The sequence below is a fragment of the Tauraco erythrolophus genome, chromosome 7 (assembly GCF_009769465.1).
Source record: "Tauraco erythrolophus isolate bTauEry1 chromosome 7, bTauEry1.pri, whole genome shotgun sequence".
In the NCBI taxonomy this organism is placed as follows: domain Eukaryota; kingdom Metazoa; phylum Chordata; class Aves; order Musophagiformes; family Musophagidae; genus Tauraco; species Tauraco erythrolophus.
In genome coordinates this window covers 5,449,473-5,465,447 of record NC_141471.1, presented here as the reverse complement: position 1 = coordinate 5,465,447, position 15,975 = coordinate 5,449,473, and the positions used below count along the sequence as shown (strand labels likewise).

General features: G+C 44.7%; 1 protein-coding gene across 1 annotated transcript in view; it reads right to left on the bottom strand.

Annotated features, from left to right (window-relative positions):
* The window catches only part of LOC104375197 (oxidative stress responsive kinase 1), a 170,277-nt gene that overhangs the window by 110,989 nt on the left and 43,313 nt on the right, over positions 1 to 15,975 (bottom strand). The window contains exon 4 of the mRNA XM_086614368.1: positions 14,826 to 14,967. Within this exon, the coding sequence (XP_086470494.1) occupies positions 14,826 to 14,967 (142 nt within the window). The remainder of the gene's footprint in view (positions 1 to 14,825; positions 14,968 to 15,975) is intronic.

Genomic DNA, 15,975 nt, shown 5'->3' with positions numbered 1-15,975 from the left:
CCAAGGGTCAGGTGAGCAGAGATGGCGAGAACAGGAAAATGGGGCCACTCAACCGTCCTAGGAAGCCTCAACTTTAGAAGAAAAAAAATCAGGGACACTCTTTCACTACCAAAGCTAATGAATGCACAAGAACACCCAGCACATGCTATGAAAATGTACTACCACCTTTCCACCCAAAAAAACCTCTGGTTTGTTAGGTTAACAGCAGCGCTTTTCCACCCTCGAGGGGAACACCACTCTCACTCCAAATACACTTTGAAGTTTTGCAGTTTATTTTCACAAGCTGCTCTCCACAAAAAGCCAAGAGAAGCACATTTAGAGTTGAGGCCCATGTTCATCATCATGGCTGCAAAGCTCACACTGTCTAGGAAACCATACAGACCTGGAGCACAGGCAGATGCTGTCTCAAGAAAGACTGCAAGCAAAGCAACTGCCTGGGGAATGGATGTCAGTGAAGAGAGAGAGCAATTCACAACACACCTCACCCTAATGGCAACCACTGACATGGAAAAAAAAAACAAACCACCCACCAAACTTCCCCACCCCCTTCTGCAAATATTCCAAATCCTTTCACACACAAAAAAAGTCAAAAGCTATTTTTTCTCTCCTCCCTCGTGCATCATGAGATCAGAGCTGGCGTGACGGCCTGGCCAAAGAGCCCCGGTCAGGCCCTGGAAATCTCCTGCTTCCCGGCTTTGCTCTTCTTCAGAAAAGCCTGGGCTGCTGCCAGTTCCAGGCCAGGATAATTTTAAACACATCCTCTCTAGTATTAGCATTTGCTAAGTTCTTCCCAACACCCAGTCTAGGATACTGGCATGGCAAGGCTTTCCCCCAACACACAGCAGAACAAAAGTGAACAAAGACTGTCCGTAAGACAGTCCCACTAAAGATTACCTAACAGCAAACCATAGGTGACAGCAGCCTTTAGCCTTCAAACAAGTTCTTGCCAGCAAGTGACCACCTTGGAGCCTAATCCCTGTCTGAAGCACAAGTGTAAGAGCAACAGGAAAACACTGATTTGCTGTAATGATCAAGAACACTTGGACAGATCTATGTGGAAACACTGAAGTTGTATGGCGAGATAGCCTTGAGGAGTTGACTTGATAGCAGAATGATATTTGGAGCTGTGACAGTGATGCTGGAATAAGTAGACAAACACAAAACAATTACTGCCACTCAGCTCCAATCCTGTCCATTTTACACTGGCCAAGTACACGAACACGTGTTTAAGGGCAAGTCAGCTTTCCCTCCAAGCTGCGTTATTCTCTTTTCTTCCTGCAATTACCAGCTGCAGCTGTTGCAGACAAGAAGGCATCAGCACTGCAGTGGATGGAGACTCTTAAGCCAACAGAAGGACCTAGGGATTGAAAGCAACGTGCCTTACGCATGTAGCTGTGCTATCCCCCTCAGCATCCATAGGCCAAATCTATCACAGTCGGAGCAGTAGAGAGTTAATTACTGTTTTAATCGAGGAAGAGATACAAACCTGACTAACCCCTGCGCTCCCACAAAGCATTCAGGGTCCGTAACAGCGAGGGAATGGAAAAGCTCGCCGCCAGTGTTTAGGTAGAAAATGCCTTTGGGATCCATCCCTGTCAGCATGTGGAATGTCATGAGTGCAGTGCCCAGGTTTGCTGCTTCCTAGGTAAGGAGCTGGCTCACACAGTGCCAAATCCACTTAGCACAGGCACAGCCATCTCCAGGAATCCCCCCTCCCACCAGCACTGATTCAGAAGGAACAAGGGGTGTTCAGCAAACTTTTCAATCCCACTGGAAACGTTTATCCATAGTCAGTTCTCCCGCGACAGCCAGGATGCACGATGCTCTTTCAAAGCTGCTGCCGGTTCCAGGTTATGGGGAAAGGAAAAGCATATACCAAGGTTTCCTGCTGAAGTTATTGTTCTTCTTACTGAAGATGGATGCAAGTAACAGTAATTTCCTCTTCCAAACTTACTCCAAGGTAGCGCAGGATCCTGGCGTGTTTCCCCAGCGAGCTGGGCCATGCAGTTATTTCACAGCCTTTCCAAGCTTCCCTTGCCAGCATGACGGCATGTGTAGCTTACCAAGCCCCCAGCGCAGACCACACTCAGCAATTAAGGAAGAGCCAGGAAAGTTTTTAAGCAGAGCTAAGGATGAAGTCTCAACCATTGTGTGCTTCAGAGAGCCCCTCCAAAAAAAAACACCCCAACCAAACACACCACAAAAAAAACATCCAACCTCAGGCAGGTTTAACTGACAACAGCCAGAAAGCAGCTCGCATTCAATACCACCAGACTGTCCTACCATAACAGAGCAAGTTGGACAGGCTTGGAGCGTGAAAAGTAGTGAAACAGGGCACTCGGATTGAATCCCACAGGAAAAAAGAGCCAAAGGACTCCAGTGCCTTAACCCCCCACTCCAATGCGGAGGCTTGTTTTCTTCTTAACTTCAGCTTGGATTAATTAAAATTTACATTTTTCTTGTTGGAAACAAAAGTCAGTAAATATGATGCCTCGAGATGCTTCAAGAAATTAAAACAAGTTGCTGTTACAATAAGAAGTCCAGGAGGCCAACAGCAGCCACTGCCAAATATCCAAGTCAAGCTGCAGAATTAAATCACCACTTGATGTGGCATTTCCTCCCGGTGACCAACCCTCTGAAAAGGACATTACTCACCCCAGCATGGTACACCCCACCCCGAAGCTGCAAAACTGATCAGCAGCAAGCTGTTTGGAGACACTCGCTCCGTTTCGGAGTTACTGTTCCATAGAAGTAACTTCCAGCTTCGCCATTCCTCACCCCAGTGTACTGGCATCATGTTGCCCACTGTAACAGCACCGGGTGAACACTGAGCAGCAATAACACTGAGGGAACCCAGATCCCTTTTAGCTTGTAGTGGTGTCACCAGCAGCATCTTCAAATTACGCACTGCTTTAAAACCATAGAATCACAGACTGGTTTGGGTTGGAAGCGACTTCAAAGATCATCTAGTTCCAACCCCCTGCCATGGCCAGGGAAACCCCCCTCTACACCAGGTTGCCCAAAGCCTCATCCAGCCTGGCCTTGAACACTTTCAGGGATGGGCATCCACAACTTCTCTGGGCAATCTGTTCTAGTGCCTCACCACCCTCTGAGTGAAAAATTTCTTCCTTATATCCAATCTAAATCTGCCCTCTTTCAGTTTAAATCCATTGTCCCCTGTCCTATCACTACACGCCCTTGCAAAAAGTCCCTCTCCAGCTTTCCTGGAGAGAAAACCATCTTTAAGGTTAATTAATTGCATATAAAGCAATCGAGCGGAGGAGAGAGGAATGGTGCTTTCCTGCTTATTCTTGTCAGGAGACGCTTATAAACTTGCAAGCTGCATGGCAAGAGGTTTGTTACTGCAGGATGTAGTTATTGCCAAGTATAACAATTTGAAGGTACTTCCTACTAACGTGGTAACGACCATATCCTGGGCTGATACACTCGGAATAAATGGTGTGCCTCGAGTGTAATTGCTATACTGGAAACAGGAAGCAGCTTTAGGCTGCAGCGTAAACAGTAATTAGATCACATTTTAAATGAAGTTACAGAAGGCTGGAGTGAACCCTTTCTTGCCAGTAGCTTAATAAACACTGCCATAGTTCTGGAGATTCTCACTTCATAGCTGTCCTCTTCCTCTCTTCTAAAGCCTCCAAGAACTCTTCCGTAAAACAACAACTATGTTTTTATTTACCTCGTACTTCACAACCAGAGTGGGGAAAGGGGTTTGCACTCATTTCAGTGCAAAGCTGGATTCTCCACAACAGCCTTGAAAGGTTTCAAAGCCGGGCAGAAATCTCTCCTCATCTGCATTCCAAACTGGTTGCGCTTCCAAACACTAATGTACCAGTTACATCACACTAATGCCTCCAGGTTTGGGCTGGGCGATGGGCATTAGATTCTATATAACCAAAACTGATCCCTGATCCAAGAAAGTTATAATCAAGCATCCAGCTACAGGAGACTTGGGAGCACAGGAAGGCAATGAGATGATGCTCCCCAGTTTCAAATGCAGTGTTCCCACACTCATCACAATTTTTCAACAGGCTGGGGAATTGGGGAGCAAACTACAGGCACTGTATTCCAATGCATTGTTCCCACTATAAAAGGCCCACACAAGTCCTTAAAATCCTGCTAAATGATCAGATCTGCCCTCATCCCATAGCACTGCCATACAGTGGCTGTTGCAGTGACACCACCGTGGGAAAAAGCAAGACTAGCTGGTCCATAATGGACAGCAGCATTCTCAATAACCAGCTGCAACTCTGCAATCCTGGCACATGCAACAAAATTTCACATTACAGACTTCAAAGGACCGGTGTTTGCAAGAACAGCAACGAAGGATTTAAGGTTTTGCTTTTTAAACAAGCCTCTTAATATTGTTTGGAAATCAAAAAAAGATTCACTTGGGCCTGTGTTTGAAAGTCTACATTGGGGGCAATAGCTCAGACCATTCATTCAGGTCACTGCAACCACGACACAAGTGATGTGAGCAAAGAGTGGCATCCCAGGACTTCTGTGGCCAAGAACTGGGAAGAAAACTGCCCCGTAAAAGGGGAAATGGAGATAAGCCCCATTTATGATGCCTTGGCTTCCAACCTGCTCATATGTGCCTTTAGGACGTCAGGCTGGCTGTCAGCACAGCCATGAGTCACCTGCCCATTAGATGCAATTTGCATCAACTGGACTGAGCTCTATAGTGCACAAGTTGGCATGAGAAAGGAGCCGTTGGTCCTGCCAAGTTTCATTTCAAAAAAAGGGAAGGTGCAAGATACTAGAGTCAATATCTTCTGCTAATGGTAATGAATAACTCAAAATATTTATCATGAATGTAACCAGTTGCTGGAGTTAACATTGTTCTGGGTTAATTTGCAAAATGCTTCCAGGACAATCTCTCTACCCACGGTTAAATGCGAAGCAATTTGTGACATTATGCACCCAATGAGCACTATTGTCTCTCTGCTATCCAACATGACTCTCCCTTCAGCGATATGCTCTTACCTATGTCACCTCTTCCCTTTGCCTTATAGGTGAATGTATGAAAAGCTGGCTATACACAAGAGCTCTACCATTTGAGACAGAGCTGCAAAATGGAAAGTAGGCTCGGAGCATCCAAGCAGAGCAGTCTTTTTACGCCCTCAAACATCAACACGTTCAGTATAACGTAGGAGAAGGCATTCAAGACAACTGCAAGATAAGTTATTAGAAGTGCTGTACATCAGCATGCTCCCTGTTCCCGCTCAGAAAAGCCCCGTGTACTAACATCTTCAAGCCACAGCGTTAAGCCTTAAGTCACAAACTCTTCGACAAGATGCAATTACTGCCTGTTACAGAGCTGTACTTAACTCTGTGGAGCTGGACTCGGGAACATCTCCCAAAGCTTGAAGGTCTTCCAACAGCAGAGAGCTGGCAAAGCAGCTTCCATCCTCCTCTCTCCAGCCTCCCTGCTGAGGCAGGCATAAGCAGGGCAAAGAGAGGGCCAAGTCCACAGCTTGCTTCATCGCTGCTCGTCCACAGCCCTCTCAGCAGGCCCTTGTGGCCACTGGCAACCAGGACCAGCAGCAGCAGCCAGGCTGCTATAAATTACAGCGAGGGACCAGCCCAGCAATGGACTTCATTGCTCGGGATCAGGGATGCACAGCGACTGCTTCTACCCTCTTTGCTGAGCTGCTCTGCCAGCTGCTGGGCCATGGTGAAACATCAGGGCCTCAACGCAAGCTAAATGCCAGCTCCATGGGGCAAATCATGATTTACTCTGAGTCTCAAACATTAGAGGCATTTTTAAAGCTCCAGCTTCACATTAGTATGTAGGAATGTTCAAGGACTTTTTAACTGTCTTTTTAATAGCTATAGAAAGTTAGATGAATAATCCAGTCATATCAGGCAGGAAAATAAAGTTTTTTGGTTCTTTTATCGAAAGGCAGAAGTGACTGACAGACTATGGCTTTGCTGAGAGATGCGTATCCTACTGGAAAGGATTCTAAGCTTCCAAAAAGACGAGCTATATGAGTACATCAAGTATTTGTCTTCTCTGTGCCCTACCTTGAACATCCAGGCAGATCACAGCGCAGTGAAGGGACCTCCTGGGAAAGACAACTGCAGCCAGTGGCTTGCCACATGCAAACAGAAAGCCCAGTAAGGGCTACGTAAGAAATCAATCTCCCATTGTACTTTAGTTAAAACATAAAACATCTTTCAGAGGATCCACAATATACTTACTAGGTACAATCCCTCCTGATTTTTTGCCCTCCAATGCTGCAGAAGCAGACTGCTGCTTTAGGTAGAGGGTTTGGGGTCCGAGAAACCATGACTCAGAAATCTGATTTATTTTCGGTTAAGTCGTTGTGTCAGCTCAGGCAAGAGAAGGCTCACCACAGCAAGCTGCAGGAGACCCTCCTGAAATTCACTCTGTCATCTTAGTTATCCAAATAGCTCCAGGGGCTGGTAAGATGCTGAGGCAATAAAGAAAGAGTTGCAGACCTCAAGCTAACTCGGTGTGAGTCTCCAACACGAAGCGAGACAGCAAGCAGTGTGTCACATCCCTTACTGCATTCCTGTCTGTCACAGCGCCTGTCACCTTCCTTTATCTCAGCAAATTACGTCCAGCTTATGTTTTTTTGTTCCTATGCCAACTTCGACTTTGATGGTTTTGCACTCATTAATCCCTTCTCTTCCCACACATTTACAAGCCTAACGATGGTTAAAGGTGGTTCAATGACAGATCCTGTCTGCCCTGGACTTTACCTCCCATCCATCACCACACCTCCAGCCCAGCATCAGTGCTCAGGTAACCTCCACTGCACATCAGTGTGGGGCAAGTTGCTCTAGCTAAAACCAAAACCTTACCAAACAGGTTTCAGACAGATGAGCTCCTTCAGCCAGATAATAAAGCACCACAAACACTAGACGTAGCCCTATCTCCCAACGTGGAGACGATCTAAGCACACCACCCCTTACAGCCTCACTTCTTCCTCCTACAGAAGAGGCTGCTGCTTCACATATTCACCCCAATGCACATCACTGTTGTAATACCAGCTCATGGCAAGGAGGATTTGTCAAGCAGCTAAGGCTTCTGACACGCTTCAGCCCTTCAGCAGTCAATGCAGGAGAGAAGCGACATCTCTAACCTCATAAATGACTCTCTAAAGTTTCCTCTATTCAGTCAGAAGTTCAGTTTTTTCCCCTCGTATCTCCCAGAAGGAAAGGACTCTGATCAGCAGCTGGCTTTACAGTCAAGTTTTCGTACCGTTGAATTAGCAGCTAAAAGCGTACCAGGATTTCTTCCACAAATTCATCTATTTGGCCATTCCATTTCCTGATCCTGCTTCCCAAGGACTGCAGTGGGGACAAGGCACAAAGCTCCTTTAACAGTTACTGCATGAAAAGCAAACACACATAGCAAGCTGTGGAGTCACAAGGTCTGCCTCCTACCCCTGGAGGCCCGGATATTTTTGGGAGGCGCTGCCTTAGTCACTGGTAGCAGAGGAAAATAGTCAAGTTATAACGTGGTCTTATTTCAATGTTTCATGTCACATTATTTAACGTGCAAGGAGGTGAGCACGCTTCAGGTGGCAATACTAGTGATGCAAGCCACCATGCTGCCCTGTGTCCTGCATGCCCAAACATGTTCCTACTGTGCTCAGAAATGGGAATTTCTCAAAAACTACCACACACAGATAGCCTCAGTTTGAGTACAAGATGGACCAGGTAGCAGCAGAAACAGGAAAGCCGGTGATTCATGTGTCTCTCTGCCTTAACCCTGCCATGATGGAGAGATGAAAATCCATTCCAGTAAGCACATAATCAACCCGGATCAAGTAAGGCCCAAATACTTCAACAAGGGCAGCTCAAAAAGGTCTTAATTTCCAAAAGGCAATAAGAACCCCTGCTCTGGAGAAGTGGTATGTGTATCTACACACACATACGAGGTCCAAGGCATTCTCCTACACAGCCAGAAGCCATCCGTATCTATGAAGCCACCCGCAGCTCTTGCTCAGCAATGTTTGCAACGTGACACAGATGGAGAAATTCGAGACAACCAGGGCTCACAAGAGACTTGTCAGCTTGACTTTCATCTCCAAAATCTAGAAGACCACAGTTTTAAGCATGGCCAGTATAGGAAGAGGAAAGATCTCCTTCTTTCATCCAGCTATTCCCATAGAATGGAGAAAGCAGCTATAAAATTGGGTATCCGTTCAATGGAAACAGTCCTCTTGGCACTCCCAATCTAAGCCAGCGATGCTTTCCAGGCTGCCATGGAACGATAAGATTTCTCTGTGGCACTTCCCTAACTGTTATCCTAAATGCATGTGAGTTTTGTCTCACTTTTCTTCTTGAAAATATTAAGCTGTACTTTTTAACGTGAAGGTTTTGTAAGAACTCTCCGAGGATATAATTTGATTTAGTAAACATGCAAAAATAATTTCTGATGCAGCCTCACAAAATTTTCAAGTGTGCTTAATTTGTTACCGCACACATTTAGCAAGTGACCTTTTTCTCACGCTCTGGCATAAGACATGAATGAAAAGGCTGCAGTGGTCTGAAGAAATGCTTAAGGCATCTCCACACATGCAGCTTTTAGGGTCTATGAAGGCCAGAAAATCCACCACATTACAACATGGGACAATATTCAAAGCCATCTTTTTGAAGTGGTCATTCACTCGATGGATCATGGCAGAAAGGATGAGTGGGATCAACACCAGCGATTTAAACAATTGCCCTACTGCTGAAGAGATGCTGCAAGAGCCTATACTGGGTGATCTAGTCGCAGTAACCTACACCAGATAAGAGCAGTGACGTGAGAAGGGTGCCACAGAGAGTGGTTGTACATGTGTAAACGGCACTACTTGGTTTCTTCAGAGTCAAAAGCCAAAAGATCCTGTTACATTTTCACCTGATTAATTGATGTTGCAGACAGCGACTGAAGATCATTTCCACTGGAAACACATCAAACAAATACTCCCGACAACTCAGGAATTGCTAGGAGCTGTATTAGTTGAGTGCACACCTCATGGATCGCTGACCAAAATCTGTCATTGCTGTTGAGCCTTTTGGAGACCATCCCAACCTGTATCTCCTGCTCTTCATAGTATTCTTCCTGCTTCTCATCAACATGTAACAAAGTGGGAAGAACAATCTAAAAACTCACCTCCCTTTTAATGCGGTGCATAGCAGTTGTACCAAAAAAGTTGTTTATCTTGGACTAAATCAAAGTTACTTTGAGCAACTGCAGGACACCCAGTGACAGAGTCCAGAGGCAGTGCCTGGGTCCGAGGAGAACGACACAGGGACCGACACCTGACCACACCAGTCACACAGCAAGTGCTCAGCTGCAGGCATCCCCCTGCAAGCTGCTCCGTGGACCCTCAGAATGCACGGAGCCTCTCAGGGCTGGGGCACTGACATTAGCCTGGAGCCACTGCAGGGCCCCCAGCACCCCTCTGCTTTCATCAGCGGTGATATTCACCATCAGAGTTTTAATTGCCAGGTTTTCAGGCTTCAGAACAGAGACTGTCGTCATCCACTTTGAGGAAAGCTGTCTCCACAGGAGCTATTGTTTCTGGCTGTCCGCAGATTTGGGATTTACATCTGGTTCCTATTTTCTTTCTGCAACCATAGGGAAACTTTTTTTTTTAAAAAAAACAATGAATTTCTGGGATGATGCAGTGGAAGAAATAGCCACCAGGAGAACATGCTGGTTCACCAAACCACCACGATACAGCCCAGTCTGACTGCCATGGACAGAGAGCAGTGGTCCTTGTGTCCTGGACACTGCACAGCACGGTGTTTATTTGGGGGAACAAATCGCCCAGTACAATCTGGAGCCGCATCTTTTCTTCCTTCTCACCAAGACAGCCAAGAGTAACATTTCTGTTCTTCTGGCTGCTGAACTGTTTACAAATTAAAAGCTTTAAAATTTATATTAACAATTACCTCTAAAGGCTACTTCTGCCAAGCCTGTACTAGAAGGGAGAAAAGACCAAAGTACACTTCTCTGACTATAAAATTCCACTTCCCACGGCTGAGCAATAGCTAGCTCTCAATTACTAGTGTCCTGACTTAAAATCAAACTGGCAATTAAAGATGAAAGGCTCCACATCCCACTATCCATCCCTCAATCCTCCCCTACCAAACTTTACTTAAAAACACATTCCCCAAAACAAGATTATAGCACTGGGGAGAAGAGGGCTGCGACATTCTCCTACAGTATTGCTACAGAAACAGAAGTACAGTATTTCAGTTATCAAAATAATCAGAGGCATACTGGAATCCAGTTTAACCACAATACCTGCCAGCACAGCTATCAATGCATTAATCAGCTACATGAAAATTAAGCTTGAATTCTGTAGGACAGCTGAGTTCTGCCAAAATATATCCATCAGCTCCTTCAGCTTAAATCTGAAACTTGCTGCTGGATGGAGCGTTCCTGTAAAATGCCCCCCAAGTGTTGGTGATGTGTATGTGCTCAAATAGACATCTTTTTTCAGCAATTATTTTATCTCAACATAGGTAGAAGAGGCAGGCAATTAAACTCTGATCCTGTGTCAAAACCATCCTAAGGTCCAAAAAATAAGCTAATATGCTCAGCATAAAAACAGCAAGAATATTGTTTCCAGGGTCTCTTCAAAACAACATCCAAACAGCTGTCACAGCACCCTGCTGCCTCACACTCAAAAAATCTATTTTGATAAGTTATACACAAAAAACCCAAAGACACCCCTATTTGTGTCGGGGCACAAGCTGATCTAACTCAGCATATTGAATGTGCTGTTGCACCTCTCACCCCTTACGTAGAGCAGCAAACAATTAATAGCTGGATCACTGTCGTGCCAATATTTCAAGCGCATGCAACCCTAAACCACTTCCTAAGCTTTTTTGTTTTTACAGAAAAGCATGTGAGTATCACATTTATTATGCTGCAATAGGAGAATCTGATTACATTTGAGCAGCATCCCATTTCACCTGGGCTAACTGAAATATTCAGTTACACAACAGCTAATCATGAACAGAAGATAAGCTCAGAGATAAAAATAGGGAGAAAGACAGAGAGACCTTGTAACAGTTAATCAGCATGATTTATTTGTCAGACTGCCATGAAGAGCACCACCTGAAAAAGCCTTGAACTTCCCTCCAACCACTCTTTTCAAGAAATAAAACCTCTTTGGTTGGTTTTGCTCTAGTTTTCTTTCCAAGTCATTCATCGAACTCCTGCGAATCCCCAAACACACAGAGGAATTGGAGTGCAAATGGGGAAGAGGTGTGACATACCCTGTGTGTCACCCAGACAAGGTCAGCCCAGGAGTGACCACTCGCAGCACGTCAGAGCAGCATCTTTCCATAAAAAAAGTATCTGCCTTGAACTTCCATAAAAAAAACACGTCTGAGTAGACTTCCCAGGACAGCTTCATCTGAAGGTTTCTGAGTCTGGCCCTCCATCCTCAGCACTCTGGCTCGTGCCCAGGTATTTCACCTCCTGGATCACTAGGATTTCAAACTGTCATTGGGATCACCGTGCTACACAGAAAACCACAGCGGGGACAGCAGCAGCTGGCACGGGAGAGACACCCAGGGCCAGGCACACGGCAATGAAGGCAGAGAGCTGCCAACTTCAAGATACAGGAGGCAGTGGTGGTTTTGGAGGAAGACAGGGATCATGTGTAATCGTTACTTTGGTACGGAGTGCTTCATGAAAGTAAAACCGATTCTGCCTTCTCCTTTGTCCTTCCCATAAGGCCTCAGACTCTGTTCCCAACAGCCTTTGCAAGACGAACACAAAAAAAATACCACCTTGGACAATGTGGGAGGCTTCAGCATTTGTTGCTGAACAATGGCATCTGTTCAAGTCTCAGCCTTGCTCTGGCTGTTAATCAGGAAAATAAACAAAAAAAAATTATAATTTAAGCCTTCACTAGATATTTGGCTTTCTAATCTCCTCTAGAGAACACTGTCAAGCTACTCTCCTGTCCAAAGCAAGGGATTTACACTTCCACCTTAAGCCAGCTCGCCAGACCTTAATTGGAAGTGGCATTAAGTCCAGGGCAGGCTTACGCAGAGCAAGATTCAGCAGCAGCAGAATTTCATTAAGCTGGTCTTCCACATGTTCGCTTAATTCACCCATTTAAGGTGATGCATAATTTAAAAGCATCCAGCAGCTCCACTGTCAGACATATTCTCTGATCCCACTGACCATTTACAGCAGTAACGAGCTGTCCCCGTGTCACGTCAGCTGCGTCCACAAAATTACACTCCGGTCCAGATATTCATCCTTCGGGCTTTACCACCAGCCAGGTTGTCCAACTTCAGATGTGCTAATTACACTCATTTCACCCACACTACGTCTCTAACTTGGATAAAGTCGTTTTCTCCCAGGTATAACGCAAACGGAGTCGGGGTATTTTAGCGTAACCAGGTGAACGCTTCGCTCTGCTGGATGGCTGCTTGTTTTGGGATGGTTGTCCCAAGTCTAAGCGAAGCCCTTCCATTTTGACCTGTCACAGCTGACCTTGCTTGGGGCTGAAGCTCAACCCAACAGCATCTGCTCCACATGGCAGACACTATATTCAGTGGTTCGGCCGTCACCTGATGCCGTTTCCTTTAGAGGCAGATACTTTAAGCTGACCCAGGGGATCAAAATTGAGTTATTTTAAACACTTCCTCTCAGAGCATCTCTGGCACGACCACAAGATTTCCACCTGCCTTTCCCATCAGGCATGACCTGTATTATGACCCCTAGCATTAAGCAAAATGGGAAATCCACACAGATATTCCAACGTATGAAGAAAGGTCCCATCTGCACTACAACTTTAAACTGTGTTTTTCTCAGCAGGGTACACACATCTGGATAAAATGCAAGACAAGGCGATTAACTCCATCAAGGAAACGTGTTTCATCCCTCAACAGCATGTAAGCTTTGCATCACAGGTAGGAAACTGCACAACTTTCCTTCTGTATCACGACTATTACCACTTCTCCGGATTTCCCAGACCACCATGGCCCAGCACAATGAGGTAATCCAAACACTTCTTTCTGCTAAAGCATTACGCAATTGTCGGAGCAGCCCCAAAACACAGGGATGCAACACATGCAAAGCAGCTGACGCACAACCACAATGTCAAGCTGCAGCAATGACACAGCTGTGATTTCTTTGCTGAAGTCCCCTAAATAAGGGCAAAATACTTCAAACGAGCAGGATGAGAATGGCTGCAGCAGGTTTGGTTCAGTCCGCTTCTGAATGATTCAGTATGAATCACGTTTTCTTCAGACCAAGCAGTTTGAACCTTCTGTGAACATCATGTTTTTGCTAAGCGCAATGAAGAAAAAAAAAAACAACATGTGAATATATTGTCTATAATGTTTACCACAGTTACTGGTTTTGCTGTTTCACTACAGCAAGCCAAATGGAGAACCACCCCTCTCTCAATACGGAAATCACTACACATCTTCAGAAAAAACTCAATTTTAACAGGGCACTGCTGCTTTAACACATATATTTTGATTTCATTAGACCAGAAGATGAACTAAATCAGTCATATAAAACAACTGCAAGTCACAGACGAGCATGGTTTTCTTTATTTATGGCAAGGGTGAAAAATCACCATATACTGAGTAAGTTGGTCTGTTACTTTACTCTAATTTCTGAGAGCTGCCTGAAGTCTTATCTCAAAAATCAAAGTTAGGCAACCAGCTGTGAAATCAAAACTGTCTTCAATGGAGACAACCATTCTTGTTAAATCAGAATTTTAATAGAGAATGGAAACCGGAATTTGAGACTTGTTTCAGAGAAAAGAATTCCACCAGAATTGCTTCCAACCAGTTCTTTCTTTTTAACCCAAAACTGCCTACCAAAGCCAGCTGGTTTGACCAAAAATATGAAATAAATACTTACTGGATTTTTTTTAATTAAAATAACATTTTGGCAAAAGAGTTACCTCTTCTTATGCAGCTATCATAAGAGCACAGAAACTTACTCCAGCACAGCAGCAGCAATGCTTATGATGGCATTGTACCAGAAGACAGTCAAGCTCACAGAATTCCCAAGAAAGAAGAGGCTGTTCCCAGCAGCAGTGTGTGGCTGGGATGATGTACATTACCCACAAGCGGTATATTCTATTTTCAGCACATATTTAGGATTGCAAATCTCATTCTTTTTAATGGCAGAACATACTGACTTATTACCCTTTCTTCCTGAGCTACACCACACCTTGACACCAGGGGAGAGGAAAACCATGATCTAAAAGTACCTCCCAAATGACACAGCAGCACAGAAACCCACCCGTTCCAGTGATCCATCAAACCACAGGCCATTAGTTAACTGGGTTTTGCCTACAGAAGAAGTTTTTCCACTAACTTTCCATCTTTTTTTTTCCAAATGAAATTACCCAAATTCAAATTTCATGACCATGATCTTGCAGCTAACTTTAAAAAAAATAAAGAACGAACGGGGTTTGAAGGGCTCCTCATTAAATTGCTCAACACTTTTTATGCAGTGCTCTTGGTGCTTTGTAGCTCTGCAAGAAACAAAACCAGCTCAAGTTTTCCAGCTCCAAACAACTACACTTTGCAGCTGGATGTTGATATTTGGAAAGAGGTTCTATTAGAACTCTCAATACCTCAAAGTTTACCCAAACTTGGCCTAGTCATAGTATTTCCTAAAGCAGCAGCTACTGTATAGACATTTGAATTCTGAGTTTTGATTAAGCTCCCACCTTTATTTTCCTCTTTCCATAGCCTCATAGCCAGTTGTAGGATAAGACTGCATGTGCTCAGCTGCTCTGCTTCAGAAACACACGTTTTGAGACAAAGATGAGAAAAATTAAAAATACCTGTGGATTTGTCCATTTTTATGCAGGTAGTCCAGCCCCTCCAGCACCTCCTTAAGGATCGTGGCTATACAGGCTTCATCCAGGACACCAGTCTTGTGTTCTCCTTTGGCCACAATGTGCTTTATGATGTCCAAAACAGAACCTAGAGAAGAGAGTCAAACACATTAGTTTAAACTGGAATAATTGATTCGCAGCTAAGTGTACTTTAGAATCACTTAATATACAAGTCCAAGGAATTTAGTGGGAGGGGAAGCAATGATGGTCAGGATCCGAGTCGGCAGCTGAAGCCTTTGCTGCAGGAAAGCAGAGGCATTGATGCACATCTCACACACGAGCCTTACAAGGGTGCAGGTCCTCAAGGTGGGCTGTAAAATCCCTGTGATCACAAGTAACTGAGAACTTATTTGAACAAGCCAAAACGTCAAGTGTACACACACAGGACTCTTAGAAGGCTTTTAAGCAGACATCGATGCTACAGCTGTTTTAGTACTGAGCACTGGAGAAGCAGGAGGGGGAAATGGAAAAAGCAGGGGGCTGCCAGGACTCACAAGCTGAAGGCAACAAGCTTGATAAAATTAGACTCTCTCTCAGCTCTTATAAACTCAACACAGAAGAATAGTAAGGAAAATCTAATACGTTAAGGGATGACACCACCCTAAACAAAAAAGTGGAAATTATTAAACAGAGAACAAATGAAGCTGAATTCTGACAACAAGTCACTTCTTCACTGTGTACAAAATTGGAATAGCTTAGATCCTTCCCTAGAAACATTAGGCTTAGTCTTTCTCCCAACCATGGTGTGAATTACATCATCTTGCATGACAAACCACACTTTGTAGAGCAAACCACCTCTTTGAATTGCACCCAGGAATAAACGGAACCAATGACTAGTAACACTCCTCTTGTGCAAGGGCCTGTTTTCACGATCTGTTGGGTACCGTGTTCTTTGTGTTCGCATCCGGACTGAAGACAGTCTTCTCAGAACTATATTTTACATTTTTATTGCTCCAGGATGGGATGTCAGCCTGTTTTCCAGGCCTATGCTATTTAGCCCCTTCAAACTTGTCTTTCTATGGTTTAATGACTGGATAGTCAGCTAGTAGGATTTTTACAGCTATGGACACGGAGCAATGTCAGCAGTACTGTGAAG